The 27,443-nt window shown below is 38.4% G+C and overlaps 1 protein-coding gene across 1 annotated transcript; it reads right to left on the reverse strand.

The window, feature by feature from the left end:
- Positions 1–560: 560 nt before the first annotated feature.
- Positions 561–27,200, reverse strand: SDC4 (syndecan 4). The gene is made up of 5 exons (XM_026697562.2): positions 27,074–27,200; positions 7,364–7,508; positions 6,349–6,398; positions 4,518–4,704; positions 561–3,362 (listed from the first exon to the last, which is right to left on the reverse strand). Exons 1-5 carry the CDS (start codon positions 27,140–27,142, stop codon positions 3,211–3,213), a joined length of 603 nt encoding a protein of 200 aa, XP_026553347.1. The 5' UTR covers positions 27,143–27,200; the 3' UTR covers positions 561–3,210.
- Positions 27,201–27,443: the final 243 nt, after the last annotated feature.

The raw sequence follows: 27,443 nt of genomic DNA on the forward strand, positions 1-27,443 counted from the left end.
CTAAGAAAGTTAGTGTTAAACTTGTTATCTTACCCATCGTTTACAGAACCAGGCTTAGGGTTAGATGCAGCAAATGACTGACAACACACAAGTCAAGGCTTCACTGTCTATACAAGGATGGATCTGGTTTCTCTAGAGACCAACCTGTGGTCACCATCTAAGTAGCACTTCTATCCTTTCCACAAACACAGAAGCCATCATTTTAGTTTCAAGGCAGGCAACTATAAACTGAAAGATTAGACCAGGGTTGTCAAACTCCTGGCCGATGGGCCGAATGTGTCATGTGCTGGTCATGGCCAGGCCCAGTTTAGTGAAGGGGAAAAAAGCCCCAATACGTCATGTGATGCTGCCATGACAATGTGAGTTTAATACCTGTGGGTTAGACCATTTAGTTTTTTCCAAATCTCATGGCTGGCTGAGAATTCTGGAAGTTAAACTCCATACATCTTAAAAACCAAGATTGAAAAAGAGTTTTAGAGCCTTCCCTAAAAAAGTAGGCGGGGTAGAGGGGGAGTGTTAGCACCTCTCCAAGATTCAGAGTTTAATTATACAAGGCAGAATGTTAGAAAGTACCAGTTTATTTTATCAAATCAGCGACAGTGAAAGTAATATACAAGAAATATTCAAGCAACCAAAGGCAGACATGGGATCCATATTTTCCAAGTAATGCTAATCAAGTGTTTTTTTGCTATATCTGCCTCCTACTCCCCAAAAAAACAATTCCTAAAGCAGACCCAATTTAAAAAGAATGACGCTATTGCTGAAACAGAACCCTTGGCATAGGCTTAACTTTAGCCATATGTTTAGCAATCCCATAATGACATGATAAAAAACATAGCATGAATTTGCTGCCAAAAGCAGAAAAGGGAGAACAGTCCTTATGCAACTATGAATAAACATTGGTACAGAGCTTTGCCCAGGCCACTTTTAGTAACATGAGTTTTGCAAAGGGAAGCACAAAATTATGTAACGCTTTTAAAAGGATGTAAAATTAGGAAAAGATCAAGATGATATGTCGGGATTTATATGACTCAGGCTGTTTTCCCTTTGGCTTCTACTAAGTAAGTTGAAGAGTCACAACTTCTGCTGTATAAGCAATAGTCTAAAAACAGGGGGAGAGCACATCAAAATTGATAAGTTTTATCTCACCACATTGACTGAAGCCCTTAAAAGGATTTTGGAATTAATAGGGTTTTTCCAAGTAAAAATCTTAGATAAAAATATACACCTCACATGTCATTGTTCTGAAGCAGCAGCTTTGCATGATCCTTCAATGGAATGCATAGGATGCTAATTAAAGTAATAAGTACAAGCATCTTCACCAAGCTATGTCCTCTACCTGAAAACCAGCCCAGCTGCAGCAATTTCACACTTCAGTCTGAGCTGGTACAGAAGAGGCAGGCTATTCAAAATCTTCTATCTGTCCTAGCTTGTTATGGATGGATCGCAAATTCTCCCCAAGACATTTTTTGCCAAATACAATCAGCGTCTCTATTCCTTAGAGGAGAAATAGCTGTATGCTCATTCAGAATTTCGAAAGCCAAGGGCATCAGCCAAGGTTCTAAAAGGGAACAAAAGCTTGCTTTAGCATTATAATGTCTTGGTTGTTTTCACGAAAGGACCAAGTTGCTAAGAGAAAGAAATATTCGTACCATGTGCTTCCAGACCACTTTGTGTGCTATTTCTTAAGCTAGCTGAATTATCTTTGTAAAGCAGCCCCACCACTCTCAAAGCAAGGCCTCCTCCCCAAGTTACCAACTGACCATGCAAGTGAAGTTAAGAGCAAAATCCAGATCTCAGTTTATCTGAGTTACTTTCAGTTGCCATTCGTGGCTCTGTGAAGTTGTTGCTCCACTTAATAGGCTGGTATTAAAAACAAAACAAAATTCCATAAATCAGAGAAAGTAACCCCATCACCCATGCAGAAAAACTGCATAAAGTCCTTCTGGTATTTTTATAAAAACTGTGCACTTTACTGAAAAAATATACCTCTATAGTAACGATAATATATTACAAAGCTAAAAAAACCTCCCCCCCATTACACTTATTTCAGAGAAAATCAATTTTGCACATAAACATTAATTCTAAGCAGAGATTATTGCATCTAGGATATATATATATAAAATACACAGAATAAAGCTTAAATAGTTTTCACAATCATTAGGAGTTTCATTATATTAGTGTTTTACATATAAAAAGTTACTCAAAACAGAGCAGCCATCTTGGAAACTATAAATAGTTCTATTAAAAACAAACACATCTTTGCTTTTATTTGGAAAAAAATACATAAATATCTTCTTGTCACTTGTTTAGTATCGTTTATGATATGAATGCAAAAAGCTGAAACATTCTCAGGTTGTGCAATCATTTATCTGAAATGCTATCTTGGTAGAAAGATGTCCAGCAACAGGAAGGGAGGAACTACAAGTGAATGTCTATGAATGACTATAAAACTTTATTATTATTATTAAGCAGTATTTTGATGGATTTTATAGGCAGCTATTGACATTTTTTAGTGAAATCCTCTCCACTAAAAGTATCCTATTACAAAATGGAAGACATGGTATTCCTCTAACAATTTGCTTTTATAGGTGACTGAGTACCTGCTCTCCAAAAGAAGGAAACCTGAAGGAAATCCTTCTTTACATAATAACTGCTTCTCTCAACAAGGCCCAAACTATAGGCAGAGCTACTGAATAATTTTCTCAAGACCCAGGCTAATTTATGATGCATGTAGTGTAGGAAATTTCATAAATAACTTTTGTTCTTAAAAAAAATGATGACAGTGGCTGATCACACCTTTTGTGATTCCCTAAGCTGGCTATGGGACAGTCCTCTTAATACTTTCTCTAAAACCAGGTAAGCTGAAGCACTGCAACCAAATGCAAGAGTTTCATATACAACCCCCTTCACCCAAATATAAAATTCAACAAATTTTCCTTTCCAATATTTAAAGCACACGCTACTTTGTGTGGGGTTTCCCTTCCCCATCCTGGGATTCTGAATACTTTATTTATTTTATATCTCCATTTCTTAGTAGGAAGGGCTGGAAAGGAGGATTTAAAAAACAAACAACAGTTTGACATTAGATCCAAAAGAGTATTTGTTTCAGAGCATTTTGTCCATGGTCCAAATGCTTTTTTTTTTTCCTTTTCTTTTTACAAAGTCTATTTCTGACTCCCGAGTTGGTATATCAAGTACTGGCAAGCCTTAGGCGTAGAATTCATTTGTAGGAGCTTTCTTGTAGATGGGTTTCTTGCCAAGGTCATAACTACCCTCATCCTTCTTCTTCATGCGGTAGATTAGGAGCAGAATCAGGAAGACAGCAAACAAGAGCCCAACTGCTCCACCTGCAATAAGAGCTGAAGTGGGAAAGGATGGAGGAAAGAGAGAGAAAGAAAAAAGAGAAAAGTGGAATAAATGCCATGGAAATTTAAAAAGCCCTGCATTGACATTCCACTCCTGTCCAACAGTACAACTTTACCACTGCCGTTAAAGTTGTAGAAATAGCTGCTGGGAACCATTTTCTATCCTGCTTTTAGTTCTGGCTCAAAGTAAGTATCATCCACTACATAAAACTGAAGTTTACACTGAAAAAAACAAAACAAATAAAGGCAGCAAAGCTACCGTTACACTTCTGGCTGAACAATGGATGCCTGGAAAATGATCCTGGAAAGCTTCTAGTCAAGACAGGAATTTTTTTTTTTAAAAAAAAAAAATCTAGCTCTGAAAATGAGGTGAACAGCCATTCAGCAAAAACATTAAATGTTGGGGACTGGGGAAAGACACTGGATTACTGTCTGTGCAGTTATTATATTGCAATTCATATTTTCCAGAATTATCCTCGAATGAGGCAGAAATGGAGGATATGGTAGATCTTCAGTATTCCAAAACCTCCATCCAATAGTCAAGAGGGCTGCACTTATCCATGGATATGATCTGCCTGTGTCTTGCATACTCCTACTGTGTCTGTACTCCTACTTCTAGAGAACAGTTCATGTATCTGAAATCGATCAACATAAGCTACTATGAAGATACAGTAGCTTTTCTGTAGGTAGCAAAGCAGCAATGCTTGCTGAGATAAGCTTCCATCAATAAACTCACAACTCTGAACCTTGTGAAGATCATGGATCATCAATAGCTGGGGAGTGGGGGGAATCTTTATCAGAAGACTTTAGTTTTTTTACCTTGTTTGATTAATCAAATGTGCCCCTTCTGATTTAAGCAACACTGCAGATGGAACACCAAATTCCTTAGAAATGTTCAACTTATATGTCCTAACTTCTCATACACATTCTCTTTAAAAAAAAAATAGCTATGGAGACTGAGAAAAAGTAATTTTAAACTAGTACTCAAACCATTCTGGTTTGTTTTTTTTAAGATTAAAACTAGCAGTATTATGATTTGTGTCTGTATGGGACAGTCCTGATTTTTTAAAAAAACTTTGGTTCAGAAAGCATGGCCTTTTCCTTAGTTATGGAGAGCAGAGTTTATCCATCCATCCAAACGATGATTACCTGCAAGCACTTCTGTTCTCTCAAAGATGCTCCCATTGGCTGTGCTGGCCATTGAGACCTTGTTAGACAGCTCTTCTCCTTCAGGAGATGATTTTTTGGGTACAATAATCTCATTGTCTATGACAGCTGGTGCAATTTCATCCTTGGAATCTTTTTTGGAGTCAGGAATAGAGTTGTCCATGGAATCCTAGTAAAGAGAAGAATGTCAATCCTACCTTTAACATACACTTGAGAGCAGTAGTACTATGAGTGCTGTTGAGCATTTTAAAAAGCCAGACTTTGCTACCACCCCCACCTCCTTATTTCAAGTGTTTCTATTTAGGGCTGATCAGACATTTGGAGGCAATATAATGACCCAAAAATCGGAGAGTACACAACAGCTCCTTGTTGGAATCAGGTATGCAACTAGTGTTACACACTACCTGTGGACATTAATAATGCTATTAAGAGTTTCTACTATGCCATTTTCCTACACAGTACACATTTTCTCTCCACACTTTTTTTTTAACTAAGAGTAGAAGAGATTGATATTCGCAGTAGGTAACTAGGCAATAACCACAGATTCCCAGAAAGTATGTCTTACAGGTCATCTAGACCAGTGGTCGCCAACCAGTGGGCTGGGGATCACTGGTGGTCCACGAGAAAATTTTGATGGTCCACAGAGAAATGTCACCCCCCCAAAGCAATTAATCCATGCTGCATGGAAACATAAGGCTACGCTGCCCACATGGCCCGCAGGAACACAAGGCTTGCGTCGCTTGCATTGCGAACAACACAAGGTAGTGAGGGGAGGGGGGAAAGGGGGAGGGGGAATATGCCCCACACGCACCACACGCATCGCCTGGCCACCAGGCTGCTTCTTTCCACTTCTTTCTTCTTCTGCTTTTGGCTGCACGCAAGGAAAGTAGCAAAAGTCTTTCTTTCTGTCCCCCCAAACTCTGTCTTTGGGACCCTGCAAGGCATCCTACTCCAAGAGGCTGCACCAGCACGACAAGTCTCACAAGACTCATTTCTGGCGGAGTTTGGGGGAGAGAAAGAAAGACTTCTGCTGCTTCTGCTGTTTTCCTTGCATGAAGCCAACAGTCTCTCTCTCTTTCCCCCACCTCCCTGAGAACAGAGCTGGAGATGGTATCCTGCGATCCCAAATAAAGAATGATAGATCGTTAGGAAAACAGGACGGGGAATTTTCCTGCATACTTTTTTGTGGATTTTCCAGAGTCTCTGCTGCTTTCTGCAGAGTCCCTGGGAAAACATCATCAAGCCACCGTCAGTCAAAATTCATATTAGTGGTCTACGTGATTTAAAATTATGAGTTTGGTGGTCCCTGAGGTCCAAAAGGTTGGCGACCCCTGATCTAGACCAACTGCAGCAGTGTCAAAATCCACCTTTAAGATGTGTGGACTCTAACTCCCAATATGCTGGTTATGGAAAACTGGAAGTTGAAATTCACATATCTTAAAATTGCCAACTTTGAAAAACACTGCATGAAACCATGGCAATCTAATTGCAGTACCCAGAAGTTCTAGGGTGACTGTTCTATTGCTTAACTACATTTACTGTCAGGATTTTTTCCCAAATAATCCATCTAGGTTTCCATTCTTTAATTTCATTCCTTTTTTCTTTAATTTCAATACATTGTCCCTTGTCCTGTCTTTTGTTTTAACGAAGAACCAAGTTTCCCCTTCTTGCATGGAGCAGACATTTATATATCTGTAAACTGCTTTTTCTTTTGTACGTGATATTTTTCATTTTAGTGCATCATTCATGGTGAAAGGTAGGAAAGCCAATGACCAGCTACTTCAGAAATTCAATTTCAAGTGGAAATACCTACCATAGTGCTACTGGTGGCAGAAACCAATTTATCCTCCATATCTGTATAACCTACAGGAAAGAAAACAATATTTAATCCTTGCTAATATTAAAGTTGTGAAATGCAGTATTTCAAAACAATCGCTAGCTTAATCTGTCAAGTTCTTTTGGATAGTTTGCACCAGGTCGTGCACACTCTATCAAATACTTCCGTCTCACTAGATCTTGCAACTAGTTACGAAGACCTGAATTACAAGTCATTCAAAATGTATTTTGGCTTGCCTTGCAAGGAACCTGCTGGCTTTTTTAAAACACCCATTTCTTGAAGATGGTATGAGTCCTTGACTCATATTAACCACCAGATTTGCCTCAACTTGCCGTGTGCTAGTTTCAGAGTTTGTTTTTCATGAGAACTCAGTGTACATGAGGGCAAAGTTTGTGTTGAGAATTTGGGAAGAACCAAGACTGCTTGGTAGATTAGTTGCAAATAGAAGATAGAAACAGAGAAGGAATAAAAAAAAGTCTTCTTCAGAAAAAAATGATATATGAAATGTCAAAAGCCATGTCCACCCCACCCACCCCCCAAAAGAGTGTTAAAAATGTTATCAAATTAACCAGAGGATAGCAGGTTTTCTTGAAAGGAGAATTAGAAAATTTAGACAATGTGAGGCTCTCCCATTACTGGGCATGTGGAAACAAGGGTATTGGAAGTATTACAAGTTAAAAATGTGAACCAGGTGGGTTACATTTGAATGATCAAAAAATACAAAGCAGGAAGTTCTCCAAAGTTTATGAATTCTACTCAGCTGAGGAACCATTCCCAGGTCAAAGCCGAGAAATTCAATACTGTCATCTCAAATTTGCTAGACAAATGGTATTCAACAAAGTAAATAGCAGCACAGTAAGTCTAAGTTGAAATGTAACCTCAGATTTATGAACTATGGTCTTTTATATATTGAAGCACCATTCCCATTGATACATAATTAGCAAAAACAAAACATGAATTTGATCAGGAGTTAGTACTGAGAAAGACCTACCTTGTTCATCTCCTGAACCCGAGAACTCATCGCCATCATTATAATCAACTGTTAAGTCTGACCTTGCATCTTCATCATCTGGCAAGTCACCAGATGCAAATTCCTCTATGTTCAGTTTTGGATCCATAATCTCAGTTTCTCTCACCTAAAAAGAGAGAAAGAGAGAGAGAAAAAGAAATGAACAGGGAAATTAATGAATATTGAAGATTTACAGGGGGGGAGAGAAATATTGGTACCTCTGCAGATTAGTAAGATTAGTACTATAACTAATTGGGACTGTATATTGAGCAATATTCATGCCATTCAAACTCCTTTGTTGACAAGGATTTAAGCTGGGATTGTCAGGTCATCACTTTAGAAACAGGACCTAATTTATTAAAAACCAAGATCCAGTAGGAAAGAATGTAGTAGTATAATTTGTTACCCTTCTTATATTTGTGCTGCCATTTCTCCATAGTTAATTTTAAAGATAGAAACAATATTTGATACAGTGGGCAAAATGGAACAACTTTCTTACAGCATTGTCACCAATTCACTTTTTTTTGCCAAACATCATGCAACCAACTTTTTACTTGTATACTCTTAGTGAGCCAAGTGTAATTTTTTCCCCAGAATGAATGCTAATGTCTGAAGCCAGGTATATTTAAAGAAAAATTATTTACTTCTCTGAGACCTTTACCTATAATATATTAGTAAATGTTTTTAAATGGGACTATTACATTCAAGTTAAAACTGATAAGATTTGTTTGTAACTCAATATGAAAATTTAGCTGACAGAGGATCAAAGGGACTAGTCTGTAAAAAAAAATAACTCACTTGAATTAAGTGTTCCATTAAGAACATTACTCTTTATAAAGGAAACTCAGGAACTGCCCTTTGAAAATTTTTTTTAAAAAAGGCTTCAATGCTGCGACCTAATTACAGCTACAGATATAAAGCTAGCATTGCAACAACAGATAAGCTGCTCTACAATACATAAAAGCCAAAGTGACTTTGCCAAGGTTGAGATATCAAACTACATGATTTTATCAGAGCCCATTTGCCTTGTGCCTTCAAGGAACCAGAGCAGTCCTGTATTACAGTGCTACGAGATAAGCCAGCTTCCTGCTGTATACCATTGAGCCTTGGATAGCACAGTAACTGGGACCTTGCAATTTAAAATTGCAGGCGACTACATTCCAAAATCAGTGGATGGTTAGTTCTGTTACTTTGATAACTTATGGCCTTGCTTTTGAAAACAAGTTCTCCATCTGCTTGAAGAGAAGTATCAGAGTTTGCAGGCAAGTATAATTTAATCCATTTATTTAGCAGCAGCAGTGAGAACTTGCGAGAAATGAACATGTGAGGGCTAGAAGGATCCTTTCAGATTTTCCTATCCACAGCCCTAAAGGCTGCACCATCCACTAGAATATCCTTCTGGAATGTTTATGTGTTGAATTACAGCTTTGAGAATTAGATCCAAGTACCAGATACAAGCTCGGTACCACTGCCAAATGGCTTCAGAAATTCCTAAACAACAAGGTATGGCAGTATGCCAAGCTGCAGAATCTAAAGGTTCTGAATAAACCTTGCCTGATCAGAGCTCTGCAAACAGGATATGTTTTGCTAGCAAGTTTTGGCTTCTGATGCCAGGGGTATTGTGAACTCTTTGTGCATGTCACTCATGAACTCATACACTGTGATTCACTTTTGTCCTCTTTGCAGAACAGACATAATGGACACACCTATATATGCCAACTCAGACTGCATTCACTTTATTGACTCATCAATGCAACTTTTCTTCAACAGTCATTCTGTTGCTGATAAGAGTTTGAAAAGACTGAACAGATTTTACTACAAGAAAAAAGTTGAAAACAGTAGATGGTGTATTAACAGAGGATAAGCAAGGTCAAGGACCAGACATATATAATCAAATGGCTTCTAATACTACTGGAGTTTAATTGAAAGAGGATAGGTAGGTTTCAGTGGTAAAATGGAGCACTTTACATAATCAAAGATTTCATTCAAAATAATGTTACTCAAATTTTAAGACCATCAACACCAAACTATCAACATATATGAGACCATATGTAGAATATTCACTCTTTTTAAAAAAAGAAAGAAAAGAAAAATATAAATATTGGCATAAAACATGCTTTAGTAATACTCTCTCCCACTTATATTTAATACTTTGAATAAAACAGATTTAATTGCATGCATGATCTTGCAGCTAATGAGATCTGTCATCAACACCTAGAATGATTTTAAAGTAGTAATCATAATTTTCAGACTCTTTTCAGATTTTATTGTGGGTGTAGCAAGTGCTGAAAATCTACTTTCAAAAAGGTACATTAAAGGGAAAATCAGCTGAATAGCCTCTTTACTAAAAAAAAATCTCATTTTCTGCAAATATGAAAGTCCAAGTCTGCAAAGGATACATCAAAATATCTAGACATTAACCAATTTGTTTAACTTAATGTTGAGATTAAGATCAGAAAGTTTAGGAAAATTAATTACAGATTACCCATCACAGGAACCTCAAAAAGTGGAAAGTACTTTCAGTCGCTATTCAAACTTAACTGAAGTTGGGCATCTTCACCATCCAGATCAGGGGTATCAAACTGGTGGCCCATGTGCCGAATGTGTCACAGACAGGCCATGCCCACCTCAGTTCCACGAAGGGGAAAACTTCACAATACATCATGTGAAGGCAATGTGATGCCGCAAATTTGACACCCGTGATCTAGATGAAGGCCTAGTCACAGCAAAATCTGCCTTCTTAAGGCAGCCATATTTCTTTTCTCCCTTGCCATGTGGCATATTCTTGGTCTTCAGTTAGATTCCAAAGAGTCCATCTTATCTCACGTTCCATATATCCTGCACTGTTTTATTTTGACTGGTATTATGCAACATACTTAATCAGGTCAAAGACAGTTTCAGTGGCTACATTCATACAAAATAGTATGCTGTTTAGTTTTAACCTGATCCTTTACCATATTGGCCACTGAATCTGGCCTGTTTGATTAGTTTGTGGTTCAGTGCTTTAGCACATGGATATGTCCACAAAGGTCCTTCTGTATGTGCTGTCAAAATCTGTAAGATGATTTATCACAACACCATTGCCACCATCTTTCAAATTTTGATAGACACATTCTGCAAAAAGCAATGGTATATCCTGAAATCAACAAGAGTTGAACTCAACTAAAAAAATGACTTTTTTTACTGTACCAAGAAACCCAGACAAAGGGTCAACTAAATAACCAAATTAAACAAGTGAATAAAGTTTTCATTTGAATCAGGATATCTGATTCACTCAGAAACACAGTATGAGAGCATTAAACAATGTACTTTGTATGTGTAATACCAAGTTTATTACAAACTTCATTTGAATAGACCACACACTTTCTCCAAAACACACCCCTTATGCAGTTTTAATTACACAATTCTGTGTGCTCAGGAATTTTTTTTTATAAAAGTTTTATTAATTTTCAATAAACAAACATACACAAACAAAACACAAAACATGAAAACATAAAACTTCCTTTTGGAAAGCGGATTACATCTTTTTGTACAGACATAAATCAAATTCATGCTCACTTTATATACCATTTCATATCTTATTTACCATTCTATATTTTCTATATGGCTTCTCCCCTCTTTTCACTCTCTTAATTCTATTTTATTTATTTCATCTCGATTTAAATCATTATACTTGTATCTTTTGTCCGTTCTGTTTCAATTATCAATTTATCTTTTCTCTTTTAACACAAAATTTCTCCTGTAATCACTGATTGAAGTATGATGCTTTTATATCTTTCCCCTAAATTTAACACTTAAAATAATATATAGTTTTCATTCTGATTCTGCTTAGTACATTCTAAAGCTACGTACTACATTTTAAAATAAGAAAATAAGTTTATGATATAATTAAAACAATAATCCATAACAAATTAAACTCTATCATTAAATCTTAAGCATTTTACACATTCCCTTTAATATTTTATTAAATCTTATAATGTTCAATACAGTCTTATGTACTTTTCCAGAATCTCTTTTTTAATTATGTTTTTACCCTTTATCTCTGAAAAAAAACCTGTTTCTTTACATCTTGTTTCAAACTTTTGTAACTTCTCTTCACTTTTTCCCTTCCTTTCTTCTCCGATCTAGCCTTTTTACCCCCCCTCCGTCTCTTGATCTCCATCCTCTTAATCTCCACACTCTTCTGTATTCCTCTTTTCTGTTGCTTTCTGACATTGTATCAATTTTTCACCTTATTTTTCCCTTTTTTGGTTGTTCTTTTAAGTCTTAAATTCTCCATTCTCTTTCCCCTCTTTCCCTTTTCTTCCCCAGTTAAAGTTGTTTGTTCATTAAAGATGGCTTCTTCTTCTTCCTCCCAACCTTCTTGTTCTTGTAATTCCTGATGGGTAGAAATCGCCATTTCTAAGAAATGAAAAACAGATCCAGAAGAGCCCTTCCCTTCTTGTTCCTCTTCTTTTAACTTTTTTAATTCCATTTTCAGTTCTTCAACGGATAATGCCATTGTGAAAAAATTTTAAACAACCCAAATGTTTTTAATCTTTCAAAAAATAATTTCCAAAGGTCCCAAAGTCACCAAGCAATCCAAATAGACACAAGCTGTTTCATTTAGCACTTTCTTCTTTTTATACTTTCTCTTCCTGGGGGTAGAATTCAATTGCAAAGTTCCAAAATGTATCTTTTACAAGTCTTATTACAGTTTAACTCTGATCTTATAAGCTCCAAGCAGCCTCCTCCAGCGAAGTCTTAATATTAATTCTTTACCTCTCCCTTCTCACTTATAGCAAAAAAAGATTTTTTTTTTCTAATTCCAATCTTCAGAAATCTTTAATGTCCCCTTGGCTTTAATTTTCAAATTTAATTACCTGCTGATGCCAAAACGGGTTTTTCCGATTTCCATCTGCTATCTCCGTAGGGAAGGAGTGTGAGAAAAAAACAAAACTTTCCCTTTTAACTTTCATCTGCCACTTTTTACGATCTTCTTTGGGAACAATGTATCTTTAATGAAGTTAAGTTTCCAGGGTATTTAGATGTTACTTGTTATCCTGGTTCAGCCAAAAACATTCACTTTCTCAGCTTCCTCCTGCACATTCTTGTCTGGATGAAAGCTTCTTTGTGGCAGCCATTGCTGACCGCCGCGCCACCGCTTTTGGAAAAGGGAGTTAAGCCAGCTGAGGAGGGGGGGTTGCGATTCCCCCGGACCCCTGCTGGATCTCCCCTGTCTTCAGTCACCTCTACGGGGTAACTCTTAGCCCCCAAATCCAACTGGATCGGGGGCACTCCAGCTGCGAGCGCGGCAGGGACCGCGTACGATCGTGGATTCCTGCTACCGCCATAGCCTTGCAAACCGGAAGTCTGTGCTCAGGAATTTTAATGCCACAATGGTAGAGTGGTCAAATACTTGACTAGGAGGAAAGAGACCCAGAAGCTCACTGAGTGACTTTGAGTCAGTCACTCATTCCCTCAGCCTAATCTACCTCACAGATTTGTTGTTGACAGGAAGGTAGGAGGATAGGATAAGACATATACAGCTCTCAAATGAAAGACAGGATATATATCTAATATTTAAATTTAAATACATATTGGCTGTCTTTTCTGATATATATTATTGTCTTGCTTCACACCTTTTTGAGTTTCAGCTTCAGAGTTACACACACATATATAGATATATAATCAGCTTCACTAACTTAATATTCAACTCAAACGGGCAGGGAGATATGTGAATATAGCTATTCTTTAAAAAGATCCCCAAGTTTCAAATGATTTGCTTTGCCTGAAGAAAGCCCTCCAGATTTCCCAATTTTGCTTTTTGTAAAATAAGCTGGCAATTTTACATGGGATCTATTAGACAGTCAGTTATTAGTTTTTTCTGTACCAGAAGTATTCACTAGATGTATACTGTATTGAAAAAAAAACTAGATAAGAACAAAGTTGCTATATTTCCTTTCTATAGCTTTCACATTCTTATGAAGAGGAGCAGGGATGGTGTACTTGACTTGCTGGCTATGACCTGCTTTTTTACTATATAAAGTCTTACTGGGGTTCAGAACATAAGGCTAGTGTGATATATAGATTCTGGCTTTGGTTTTGTTTTTTTTTAAACTCCACCATGACTTCATCACAATACATGTGCCAGAAAGGTTTTTGACCGAAAAGGAGTTCTTGTAGCTCTGACAGTCTCCTTGAGCCTGGCTCTTAATCGACTCTCCAGCTGAATCTTTTAGCTACTAGAGTCTGTCATTTCTACATTTAATCCAGTTCCAGTGTATTTTCTGAGCATTAAGCAGCTTTTACCCATATTGAGTGCCAAGTGAGATTAGTAAACATCATAGGGACGAGCAGAAGGGTGGAGAAGCAGATTTTCTAACCTACAAATCGCTGAAAGATTTACTTCTCAGCTACCAGCCACAAATCTGTGCAAGCACACAAATATGCCTTGAAGCTGCTAGTTAGGAATGAAACTGTAGAAAGATATAAATATTTACAATTCTGATAGTTAACTATACAACTAATGTGCCCAATAATGCACAATAAAAGTATTATTAGTGCAGAGAGTGAAGATACTTTTATTGATATGGCTCTCAGGAAAGCCAGCAAATTTAATAGGTTCTTTTTCATGACTTGAAATGTCCACTCAAAAATTATAGTTTAATAACCAGTTTGTTGTTTTTCAGATTGACTTGGTGCTAATTCAGAACACCCATCTTGAAGACAATCAGATTCTAAGGAAATCTTATTTGTAGCTTTAGCAAAAGAAAGCCTATGATTGCAACCTTCAAATCTATCCAAGGATTGTCCAAAGCCAAATAATTTCTTAGTCTAGATGTCACATTTTCTGCTCTTTTCAGTAAAACAAATAATTAAAGTTCAGATTATTCCATTTAATCCTTATTAATGTATACATGGCAAAAAAGTAAAACAGCCACAGCAATCAAGTACATATCTTCAAGTCCAAAATTCTGAGCCAAGCAGCTTAGGAAATGAAGTATTGATGTATCATTAACAGTTTGCAAGCTTGCAAGCTTGCAGAAGTACATTTATTTTTTCAGTACCCCAAACAGAAAAATGTGTATGGCAAATTTATTTATCTTTTACAGTATCTGGCCAGTTCAAGTGACAATACACTTTTAGGAAAGCTGCCATTTTTGTTAAGTTGCCAAGGGGAACAAACAGGTGAATTAATTTGCTTCTTTCCTGTGGAACTGCCTCATCCATGATCTTGCCTAATAATAGCCAACGAGATGCAAAACTCTCTGGTGGGGTGTGGCATTTATGTATGACAGGTGGGTTTAAAAACAATTCTCAAGCCAGTAAAACATTGACTTTAATGGCACTATGATTCTTGCCAGTCTTGATTTTTCAAACATGCTAGTTCTTGATTCTGTTCTGACTCAGATAGGAGGTGCAGGAGGAATGGATCCTATTAAATCTAAAACAACACTCTGCTCCCTCCCAGATACGGTCAAACACTCTCAAACACTCTCACGTGTGTGCACTCTTTTGTGAACGTACACAGTTCAACTGTTTACTTAGGTGGGTGATAATAAAGCTTGTTTGTTCAATTTCCCAGGAATGTGCAAAACAGAATGACAGGAGAAAGCAGAAAACTCAAGCATAGACCATAAACCCTCCTTCACAGAATGGGTGGACAATTGTCTTCCAACGTATTTTATCTTGCTAAGTATCCGCTGACTTTATCAAAATTAGGAAGGACTGAGACAAGTGTGTCTTTATCAGGGCTATTCATTTTTAATCCAATCTGTAGGTGAATGGAACAAGATTGTGCAAGATTGGATTAAAATGGCAGAAAAGCCCTGATTAAGGCACACTTGTGTCGGTTCCTTCTTAATTTTCTCACACTCCAGGCACATGCACATTTGAATGCAGAGATATCCTAGGAACAACCAATTCTTCTTCCTGCAGTTCCCTTGAGCAGAAAATTGAAGAGTGTGAAAGGTGGCATAGAAGAAATACAAAATTAATTCCTTCCACTTCTGAATCAGAGACTCTACTGCAAAAAGAAGCAGCCCTCTTTTGCGGGTAAAAGCAACTCAGCAACTAAAGCCATATTGGGAGTTTTTTTCCTGTACATATATTCTGTGTTGATTGCAGTTTCCAAATAATAATAATAAAATAAAATGCCAACTCCAATCTAAAAGTCTGGCAGATATAAGGTTCTGAACATTATCATAGCAACAGGTAGGAATGCCAGGCAAATATTATTGCTATGTACATTTAATTGGCCCACATGTTTTACATAATCATGTTTTATTTTATTTTTCTATAATCATGTTGTGTTTTCAAAACTTTTCAAAACTTTTGTTTTCAAAACTTGTGTTTTCAAAACTTTTGAAAATAGTTGATAGCAGAAGAAACCAACAAAAATCACAAAGTCCCACATAATATTATATAATATAGTGAAAAAAATGTTCTTTTTGATTTCCTTATACTTAAGAAATAAGTTTTCTATTTCAATTTGCAGGGTAACACTCTTCTAGAAGTACAGCATATGTAAATCCCACAGATGACCCCTGAATCACTTTGATTCTAATGCATTTGGCCAGGAATTATGCAAATTTTTAGTTATAATGTGTATCATTCCTAATGGAAAAGCTGCTTCATCCAAGCTTGCAAAGCAAGATCATGTCTAATTTCCTTTTGGTTAAGCTACTGATACTTTTGTGTTAACTGATCCAGATTTCAAGTGCAAAAATTCTCTACCTACATACACAAATGGCAAAAACTATTAAAATGACTATAATTCCAGCAGGAATTTAATTCCATGAAAAATATGCATATGTCCTTATTTTATCTCATCGTGATTTTCAAAATTGTTTTAAAGAAATTTAGGGTTCCCTGGAGGCTTAAAGTCTTTGGACAGAAGATCAATAGACATCAGTAGACAACCTTCCATTAAAGAAACTTTGCTTGCCAGTATAAATCTTTCAATTAAAGTATATGTGAAACAAGAGTTAAGCAAGTTCTTGTTTGGTGCTCACAATTAAGGCAATCCATTAATCTAGTCTAAAGCATTACCCTGTCCGCCCGTCCCCCCCCCCCCCGAAAAGCACAAAGGTTTCTCACGCAATATATTAATTTTGGTTCAGCCAAATCCCTTAGTTTGTAACATGGTTTAGAATATGTGTTGCTAGATGGTGTTTTGACAGTGGCAGGATATAGAAAAGGTTAACTGAGGACTAAAACTTAAGAACCAGATGTCTGCTACTACATCTTCATCCAAACTGTTTATAAGGGACTACAGCAACCCTTCTGTCTAATTACTTCCAAAGCTAGCAGGAGAAAAGTTTAGCTCCTAATATTTATTAATTAAACAAATTTACATAATATTTTTTGGCCTTGGAGGTCTCCAAGATGCATTGACAAGGTTTAGGGCAGCTTTACTGTAGCAATAAGCTCACCAGATTTACCTAACATGACTTAACGGACTGTGTTATTTGGACAAAACCTTATTGAGAGAATTCTAACAGCAGTCCTGAAGGGCAAACCTGCCACTCCCACAGCCTCTGCCCTCATGCAGTTACCACATAACCTCTTGGCAGCTTATGTGGTCCGGAGGGTGTCTCAGCCAAAGTAAATCTTGTGCTCTGCAGTTCATGAGGTTTCCAAATCCCCCATTTACAAAAATGCTGCTTTGAGACTTGCTGACCATTTGGAAAATTTGTAATCTTTACATCTGCTCTGACTCCTGAAGTTCCTTAAAAAAAAAAACCCCGTGGCTAAGGGATTGGGTAAAGTGGTAAAAGGTTTAAGTCTTACAACAACAACATTGAGCAAGAAAAGAGAAATATCACTTTATTCAGTTTTATGACTACACAGTTCTAAGGAAGTTCAGAGAATCCTTCTGTCAGCAGACTCTGCTGAGGTTATGCTCATGCACCGATTCAACTCTGCAGATATCAAACAAAAGGCCTTGTTGTGCAAGACCTCCACCCCATCCCTCCAACTATATTTCATCCATACAAACTACGTTTTAAAATAAAGCCACTTTTGAATGGGAACTAATCCTATGGGCTCAGAGAGGTAGAACACTTGGATTTTATGTGCCTTCAGGTTATTTTCAACCACTGATGTCCACATAGATTTCTTCAATGGTCTGCCCTTAACTCTTCCAACACTGCACCCATTGCCATTCTAACTGGATTCATTCACCTTGCTGCTGGTCATTCTCTTCTTCCCTTCCACCTTTCCTAGCATTAGAGACTTTTCCAGGAAGCACTTGCAATCATTCTGAATATATGAATTACAAGAACATGAATGTTAACAGAATAAGCAAGGGAAAAAAGCTAAAATTCCTTAAATTATCTAAAGATAGCATTTAGGTAAATAAAGCAGTGGTCCGGAGACCATTCACTTAGTATAAGCAGTCCAAAGCTATGCTAAGTAAGAGAGAGAAAGAAAGAGTTGACATTGATTTCTCATATCAGTAGTATACTTGGACCCAGCCAGGTACATAGCTTGATATCCAAGTTATCAAACAAAATAAAGAAGAACCAATTTTAAATTGCAGAAAATTAGAAATTTAAGTGCTTTATTTATTTGTGATATGGCACGTGTTAGCCAGGGATCACCGAGGTGGCTGGCTGCCTCTGTGAAAGGAATTTTTTTGGGCAGTGTTATCTTTACCTGCGGGATGCCTGAATGCCAAAAGGCATTCGGAGGAGGCTTTCTTGTCCCTACACGGTTTATTCACTCATGGGAATCGAACCGCCGAGCTGTCAACCTCAGAGGTGCGCAGGCCCAGTGTCTTACTATGTGAGTGTCTTACTTTGTTCTGCTAGAACAGAACAAAGCATTATGCGTTGTTAGTTCATAGTGCCCAACCAAATCATTAGTCATGAGCATAAAACATGTACTGGTACAACTGGTACTCAGAAACATGTAGCTTTGGATCTTCCATTTTGACTATATACTATCTTTTGCTTTGAGGTTAACATAAATCTTTTCAACACAAAGTATTCTACCTCCTGCTTAGTCTATTTTTTTTAACTATGCCTCTCAACTAGTTTGCCATATCAGATTAACTTTTTAGTGTCAAGAAAGCTTGATTTAATTATTTAAGTGTCTGGCACTCTCCCACTTGTTATATCTGGGATATTTCAGATGTAGTTAGCTTGTGTTCAGATATACTAAGAAGATAATCCAGGCTTGTTTGTACAGCTAAATTCTTGCATGATGTCCATGCTATCTGTTTTAATCTAATCAGGATGCCTAAAGATTAGCATAACTTTTTAAATTTGTAACTAATTAAGATATAGCTGGTGACCTTTATGGTTAATTCTGCTTTGCAAAATCATCAGTTTTGACTGACCTAAGTCTCCCTATCACCATCCCTAGGACATTATATGTAACAATTCCAATCTAGTTCATGATTTCAAGTTACATTGGAAACCTGTGTGGCTCTTCAACTATACTTCCCAGAATTCCTCAACTATAGTCCCCAGACTTTGACCAGAGTTGCTGAGAACTCCAGTTCACTAACATCTGGACAGATTGCTCATCCCATTTTATAAAATAAAGATACTTAATTAGGCAAATAGATGTATTAATAGTAACAGCAGAAGTTACTTTCTAGCCAAGAAAGATAATTATTGTCTTGCTTTACTCCCATGAACATTTTAAATCAAGATGGCCTCAAAAACAGCGTTTATCCAACTTGGGGGAAAGGACTTGGAAAAGTTAGGCAATGTTTATTTTTATTTGTCAATTGCTTACAAGATAATAGGTATAAGTAAAAACATAGTTATGAATACATGGATGCATATAAGAAAAATATATATAAAAGAAACAATAAGACAGGGACGGTAGGCACATTGGTGCGCTTATGTCTCAGGACCCTAATTTGGACTGAAAAACTAAAAAAATATCTCAGAAGGCAGCAATGGCTAGAAAATTAGAAAATATGTCCATACAGTCATCAGAAATCTAGTTCTCAAAGGACATTTTTATGATGACATTACCACAAAAATAATAATTCATTCCATTAAAAAAATTAAGTTACTTTGGAGTCAAGTTCAACCTCTTGTGTTTATACAGATGTTTCCAGTGCAATGTTCTTGGCAAGATATAAGAATACTTCGTCATTTCCTTCTTCCAGGATGCACTTTGCCTTACTAGTCTGGTCTACAGCAATAATCTTCCAGTGCATTTACACCCAAATATTAACCTGACCCAGCTTAAGAGTCTAGTTAGGCAAGGTGGCCAAACAGGATCACCTTCATACTTCACTGAAAATCCTGGAAGTTTTACTTTACCCAAAGGATGCCCGTATTGTTAACAGAAATATTACTTTTCCTGCTCCCACAAAAAGCCTCCTTCAAATCCCCTGATTAGATAAGAGTAGATTCTTTTTCTGTAGGACTGCAAAGATTCTTCCTTCTAATTAAAAACAATCTCAAGAGTCAAACATGTCTTAAATAGATACTAATAATGTCCAAAGCATATTTAACTTTTGGAAATTTCTGCATACAATGCTTTGAATTTTCCAGTCTATTCAGAAAAGTAAATAAATGTTTTTGCTGAATTATACTACAAGACTGGATTGGAAAGGCTAACCACTAACTAATACAGTAGGTTCTTAGAAAACCTGCTGTAGTTAACATCAGTTCCCCATTTTCTGGGTCCAGAGGTCATTGTGTCAGATAATCAGTTTACATACCCGCTCTTCCCCCCCCACAAGTTAAATTTTGTTTGTGTCCAACGCAAGGTTAAAAGCAAAATCTGTTAAGTGATTAAATGAAATACATCAGTATTAGCATTTGGCCAGCTGTAGAATGTTGATTAAGGAGCAGCAAATGACCACTTCATGTGAGGGGTTTTAAATAGTCATTACAATAAATGCTTCCCAAAAAACCAAGAGTTTCCATAAGCTATGCTTATTTAATTATCATGTCTCATTTACAAAGAGCAAGGTGGGGAAGATTGATAGATTGTGAACTCCTTGACAGAAGGATTCAACCTTTCTACATGTATTTACAAAAAAAACAATGTAAGTGGACTGCTTCTTAGTGAGGCTGTAAATGCTAACTCTCAACATTTTTTTGAAAATAGTTAGCAATGGCAGCAGGTCTTATACGTGACTTAAACTTCTGAGAATGTCAAGTTGTTTAGAAAGCTTGACTTACTGGGTATAATGAGTTTAAGAAAGAATGTTCTTTTCAGAGGCAAATAGCACTGATTCAATTTCATTTGCGTTACAGTCTTAGCATATAATCATAAAAAATACGTAAAAAGGTGTGTATTGCAGTGATATCAGAATATATAGATTTCCCATAATTCTCCACATCACAGCCACATTCCTATAACCTCTTATCAGACAGTCAACTCAGAGAAGATTACTTGCAAGTATGTGTGTATGTATGTATGTATGTATACACACACACACACACACACACACATTAGAAGAACAGTGGGTGTATATATAAAACTGCAATGCATGTCTGCATATAAAAGATATTATACAGTTTTTCTTTTAAAGAAACATTTCTTATTCGCTTCAGAATTGGAATATACCAAGGTTATTCCTCTTAAGTTTCACTTTACTTACAAAAGGCAAGTCTCATTAAAGCTTTTAAAAAGAAAACTATCAAAACTAAGATAATCAGTTGCTTGAAAATGATCATATTGCTATCTTGGGGGAGCTTCATCACTGGAAGCTTTCGAGAAGAGACTGCTATCTGTCAAAAATCATGTAGGGTCTTCTTGGGCGAAGGGTTGGACTAGATGACCTACAAGGTCCCTTCCAACTCTCTTACTCTGTAAATATCCGCTCACACCTCCATAGATAGGTTCTGTTGCAAACTAGCAGTGCAACCTCCTGTGTTTCTGGCCTGAGGAAAAATTGATGTTCACAGGTTTACCCCATATTTTTTAATATCAACAGGAACGCAAAACCTAATATTCTCATGCTGAGCACTGATGCTTTCAAATCTGATCTTATATAATAACTATGGATACATCTTGCTTGGAATTATTTGCAGAATCTCTCTTTCTCTGAACTTCCCGAGGCCTTCATATCTATATTCTATGGCAGAATTTGTCTGAGGGCTTCTATTGCTTCCAAATCTAAGCAATTTGCCAAACAGTCAATAACAAATGCTAGGACATCAAACATCTCTTGGGAAAATTTACCTTCCCTGTCGAGTTCATAACAACGCAACAGCTACAAAAAGGTAGAGAAATGCTGAGCTTTCAGGATGCTTGTGTACATTCTGTGTGCATGTTGACTTGATGCTAGATCGCCATACAAGGTCTCCTCATTCCATTGCTGTAGTTGATAGAACCAATATTTCCTAACTACGCTTTCTCTGCTCTACAAGACCCCAAAGGTTTCAGGTCAGATGGACACAGGATATATTATTTATGAAATACTGTTGCCACTGATTTTGCAATATACCTTCCTCCATTTCCTATGTGACATAAAACAAGCACTAGGGGGTTGTCTTTACCACCCAGGAGTTGTTTCCACTTAGTCATCTTCCATCTCAAGTAGCAACTTGTAGACAAAATCAATATGCCACAGTACTACGTCATACTTTTTCCACATGTTTAGTCTTTCCATAGACTTTCCAGCGTGACATACTGGGCCAAGAGAGCAAGGCATATCAACTATAAGCAAGAATTTTCCTAGGAAGAGTTCAGCCAGAATCACTTACTCAGCTTTCTATGTTGCCATTCCCCGCTCTATATAAAGTTTTACAGTACTACAGCCGTACATTTACACTCAAGAATTCTGAGCATTTTGCTTAGAAGAACTGTGGGTGTTTGACAAGCGGCGAAGTCGTACAGTTTCAAGTGATAGCAATGAACAGGTGGACAGAAAATATCTTACCGTTATTAAAGTCTCACAATGTAATAAACCAAGTCCTAATTCATTTACTAGTAAATATGAAAAAAAGCTAACTCAATTTAGGGTGGCAGGATTGACAATGAAACTGAGCCAAAACAATGCAATAATATCAATATTCTGAAATATATTTTATAATGGCCCTAATTTTGTGCAACTTTTCTACATTCAGCTCTAGATTAATACACAATCAAAAAAATATATAATCTTTCTGCTGCTACCATGTTTCTCCAACAATACACCTCCCCAATAGGAAGACCAAGCATGTTTTCTAAGCATAAAATGAAGTTAAGCCCCTCCCCCAAAATTAGGCCTAGTTTAAAACATGCAAAATTGGGGGGGGGGGAGGCAGGGGGGGAACTTGCCATTAGGAGTGCCCTGCGGGCAGCTATGCCTCACCATCAGCCGCTCCTAACAGCCAATCATGGTGGAGCACAGAGGGCTCCCTTACCCCTCCCTTACCCGGGTCAGCAGGCGGGCAGCGTTGGCATGGATGTCCGGCAGCGTTTCAGCCGCCTCTCAGGCCTCTGTAGCTTCCATGCTTCCCACTGGTGCTGGCGCCTCTCTCGCCAGCTCCAGCTTTCCCCCCGTCCCCGTAACAACAGGAAAAAAAAAAACATTTTGAGGCACCTGGGAGTGCCGCACGCTGCATTTTGATTTAATCCCAAGTGGCTGGGTGGGTGTGAGAAGAGCCGAATGAGTGTCTGCTGCTGCTACCCTTAGTGCTCCTGCCTCGGGCTCTGCAAGTTTGCAAAAGTCCCAGTGCGCAGCCTGTTCCTGCATTCCAAGCGCCCAGGCCGAGCTGCACCTGTCCCTCTGTCACCAGCGCCATCTCCAATAACAACGGCAGCAGCGGCGGGAACATGGAAGCATTTCAGCTGCTTCTCGGATGGGGGAGCCGCCTCCGTAACTTCCACGGTTCCCGCCTTAATCATCCCACTGTTTTGCTGATTTCTTCATTATTTGTTGTTTCTGCTACTTTACGTTCTATTAAAGTGGGAACATGTCTAATTCATTTGCCATAACAGTTATATGGGAAATATTATGAAGTCAAAGACTGAAGCCATTTCAGATAACATGTACAAACTAAACAAACGTCCATTTTTCTTTCAAATTTCTTTCCTATGTGTTTAAAAGATTTAAGATACTCCCATCTTCTGGAGACATGAGTTGATAGCTTTGGATGGTACAGGCCCAACCATATTTTAATTCTATGGCATATTCTGTCTGCTGTCACATATCCCTACATGTTTGATGACGAGAAACTATAGAAAAATCTCAAGAACTACACAAAATATTTGGCTATTCACTGATAAACATATTCTGAAGATGCTAGTAAAGGAAGCTAGTCCTCTTTGACTTTGTTTCAAGATGTTTCTAAGATGGCCAGTCTTTGAACAGGGAGTTATATCATACTGGCCCAATGAGGGCATATGCATCTGTACTGTGTCTCAGCCTGTCTAAACCACATGTTATAGATTGGAAATAAAATTACATATTTAGGCTAACAATGATGATTTGATTGTGAGAAACAGAAAACAAAACTGGGAAAGAGTAGAAAGAACAAGCCTGGGGGATCCATGGCAGCAGGACAGGACAAACCGGTTTGTTCATTAATAATGCTGCACTACTTTTCAAAACAATACGCTCAGCCAGATTCTTATATATATTTTTTGAATTTGATTAACACTGCCTGAACACCAAGATGGAAAAAAAACTTGGCATGCTGCATTTACAACACAATCCAATTCCCCACAGCAAGGCTTTGTGAATGCCAACTGTCACAGCACTGTAAAATATGATTCATGCACCACCCTTTCGTTATAATCCTTGGGGGGGCCTTCCAGAAAGAGTTAAGAGGAATTTGTGCAAAATAAAGAGTAAACAGCAGCATCAAACCAGATGCATGCACTGTAGATAAACCTATATCATAGAGATTAATCCATCAGCGTTCTATTAAAATATGTCAGGTGAATAAGCCCACAAGGAACCTGGAACACAGTTTTCAGCAAAAACAGAAGGTCCGGGGGAAATGACTAAATAGACTACAAGTTTCACAGCTTGGGCTACAGTAATTTTAATTCAGTTCATCCCAACCATATAAGACATTCTTTTATAGAAAAGGCATGTACAGGTAGTCTTTGACTTACAACAGTTCATTTAGTGACCATTCAAAGTTACAATGGCACTGAAAAAAGGGACTTATGATCTTTTTTGCACACTTACTTTTGTAGCCTGCCTATGATCGTGTGATCAAAATTCAGATGCTTGGTAACTGACCCATACTTATATGACCCATACATTGTGGTGTCCCAAGGTCATGTGGCCATCTCTTGCAACCTTTTGACAAGCAAAAACTTAACAACTGTGTTACTAGCTCATCAACCGCAGTGATTCACTTAACAACAGTGGAAAGAGATCATAAAATGGGCAAAATTCACTTAACAACAGAAATTTTGTGCACAATTGTGGTCGTAAATTGAGGACTACCTGTAATCTATCACAATCCAGATGTCGCTGAGCTACCACTCCCAGCATCCCTCAGCACTGGTTAAATTGCTGAGAACAGCAATTCAGCATCTCCTAGAAGTCCTTTCTGATCCTTCTTTTACAGAATACCAAGCAGTTAGAATCTCTGAACTTTTTGACTAACCCAATATGGCCTCAGATTCATGTAACTTTCTGCATGGATTCACTTAAAACAAGTTAGAACCTCTCATGCATTTTAGTATTCCATAAAATTAAGGTCAGTTAGTATTTAGGACACCTTCTGAAAAGCTAGATAACTACATATTTTACTAAAGACTGAAGAGACCATCAACAGAACCTTTGACTGAGAAACTGCAGGAATGTTTAAAACAAAAGTGATCAATTTCAGAAATGTTTTGTTATCTTGAAATTCTCTCAGACTCATCGGTTTTGAGGCCAAGACTTTTTGCATTTTTAAGCTAAGTGAATGTTGCTGATGAAAGCTTTACAAATTACTACTGCTTATAAATAAAATAAGCTATGCCGATCCATTACTAAGAAATGAAAGTCTATGTTCCATTAATTAAATGCAGAATTTTTAGGAACAATCAGGCAAAGGAGAGTAAACAGCAAGTACAAGAGGGTTAAAAAAATTACGCTTCTGAAGTCTACAGATAACTGCAATCCATACCCAAATCCAACGGAAATAAAAAACCAATTTGCAAGAGAAGATCACAGAACATCACAGTACAATTACAGGCAAAGGCTCAAATGACAGACAAGAAACCAGGACAAAAACTAAACTGGCAAAGGAATAATAGAGCTACATTTGAAATAAGATAAAGGGGAGGGATTAAACATGAAGCCCCAGTTTATAAATGTCACCCTTCCCCACTAGAAATACAAACTCACTCAAGTTGCTAAAAACATAAGCAAGTACATAACCTAAATACAATTTAGCCTGAATTATTCCTCTGTGCTGCTGTTCAAGCTTTCTGATCTTCTCCCAGCATAACCTTATAAAGCAAGTTGCAACTAATCTCCCACCATCTCCTCCGAGGAATCACAAAGCTTTAACGAATTTTATTTATTAGATTTTTATCAAGCCTTTATTACTTTATAAGCAACTCTGGTGGTGAACATGTCAAATACCACTTCCTCCTCCTGTTTTTTCCCACAACAAGGACTCTGTGAGGGAGGGTTGGGCTGAGGGAGAGTGACTGCCCCGGTCACCCAGCTGGCTTTCTTGGCTAGGGCTGTTACTAGAACTCAGTCTCCTGATTTCTAGACCAGTAACCTAACCCACTCTACCCAAACTTGAGAGATCAGCAACAGGCAGACCAGTGTTTGGCAAGGTGAAAGGTTGAAGAGTGTTTGCAGGAGGATAAAACAGCCTGGCCAAATAACTGAAGAGAGGAGAAGCAAAACAGGCTTTCTTTTCTCAAAAAGCAGAAGGAGGTGAATGCCTCAGGAGCAAAGCAACCACATTCAGATTTACAGGAAAACCCCAGATCTCTAATGTGTCAGACACTTGGGAATTTCACTTAATGGGTTCTGTGTGACGATGGAGAATTGCAACAGAGCCAGGCTTTGGGTCAGCGGTTACTCATTCCACAGCTATGAGCTGGAGGAAGTGCTAAATAAGGCAACAACACGGCATGCTGTTTGCTGGTACTTGGGAGACTCTGAGAACATTTGGGGCGGGTGGGGGGGGGGGAGAGAGGCTAGGAATCCACCAGGCAGTCAATGAGATGATGAAAACCATCCCGCTGGTCGTAAAGGACGGCTGAAGAGATTGCCAAGCATGAGCGAAGCTTCTCCCCCTTCCCCAATCGCAGTACGCTCAAAAGGACCGAGGAGATAGCTGCGGGTTAAGCAAACGCTGCGCTAAAAAGTAATACAAGACCGAGTAAGAATAAACTACTAAGCGGGGGCCAAAGGGGTGGCAGCGTCTCTCTCTCTCTCCCTCCCTCTTTCCTAACTTCCTGCGAAGAAAGGGAGACTCGCCCCGGCTTTAGCCCAGCGACCCTCGCTTGGAGAGAGGGTTACTTGAGAATGTGTGGACGTCTCTCCAGAAAAATGGGGACAAGGGTCTCCCTCTCCGGCGTGGCACCGGGAGTAAAGGGCGATCTCCTTTTCCACATTACTTGACCCGCAAAGCCATCAAGGGCGAAGAAGATCGAATCCCGGTACCCAACTTCGTCTTCCCTCCTAACTCCGCCAGCGAGAATGGCTTAGAAATCAAGGCCGGACAATCCCGGGCAAATTTCCCTCCTTCCCACCCCCCACAAAACCCACCGCGAACCTTTTGCTGCTCCCCCTCCTCCTCCTCCTCCACGCAAATCCCCGACAACGCCACTCACCGACTCCGCAGCCACGCAGACGGCGAGCAGGAGAGCGGCGTAAAGGCCGGCGAGGCGAGCGACTTGCATGGCGTTCTGCAAGGAGGCGAAGAGCACGGAGCGAAATCAGCCGCGATGATTCCGATGTAACCCCCCCGCGTCGGCGCTCAGCTTTCTTATAGGCGGCCCCGGCGTGGCCCGTCCTCGTTCGAGGTGGAGCCGAAGAGGGGCCTCTCGCTGGGCGGACGGCGGGAAATTTCCCTGCTTTCGCGATTCCTTTCGTATTGCTTGCGCCGCCCCTCTCGCTCCCTTTTAGGCACGTTCCCCGGGCCCGGAGGATGCTTCGTTGTAGATGGTGCCCCCCCTCTTGGACGTACAGGTAGGCATCGAC

This window comes from Pseudonaja textilis, chromosome 3 (genome assembly GCF_049901715.1).
Source record: "Pseudonaja textilis isolate UNSWEBS1 chromosome 3, rPseTex1.2, whole genome shotgun sequence".
Taxonomy (NCBI): Eukaryota; Metazoa; Chordata; class Lepidosauria; order Squamata; family Elapidae; genus Pseudonaja; species Pseudonaja textilis.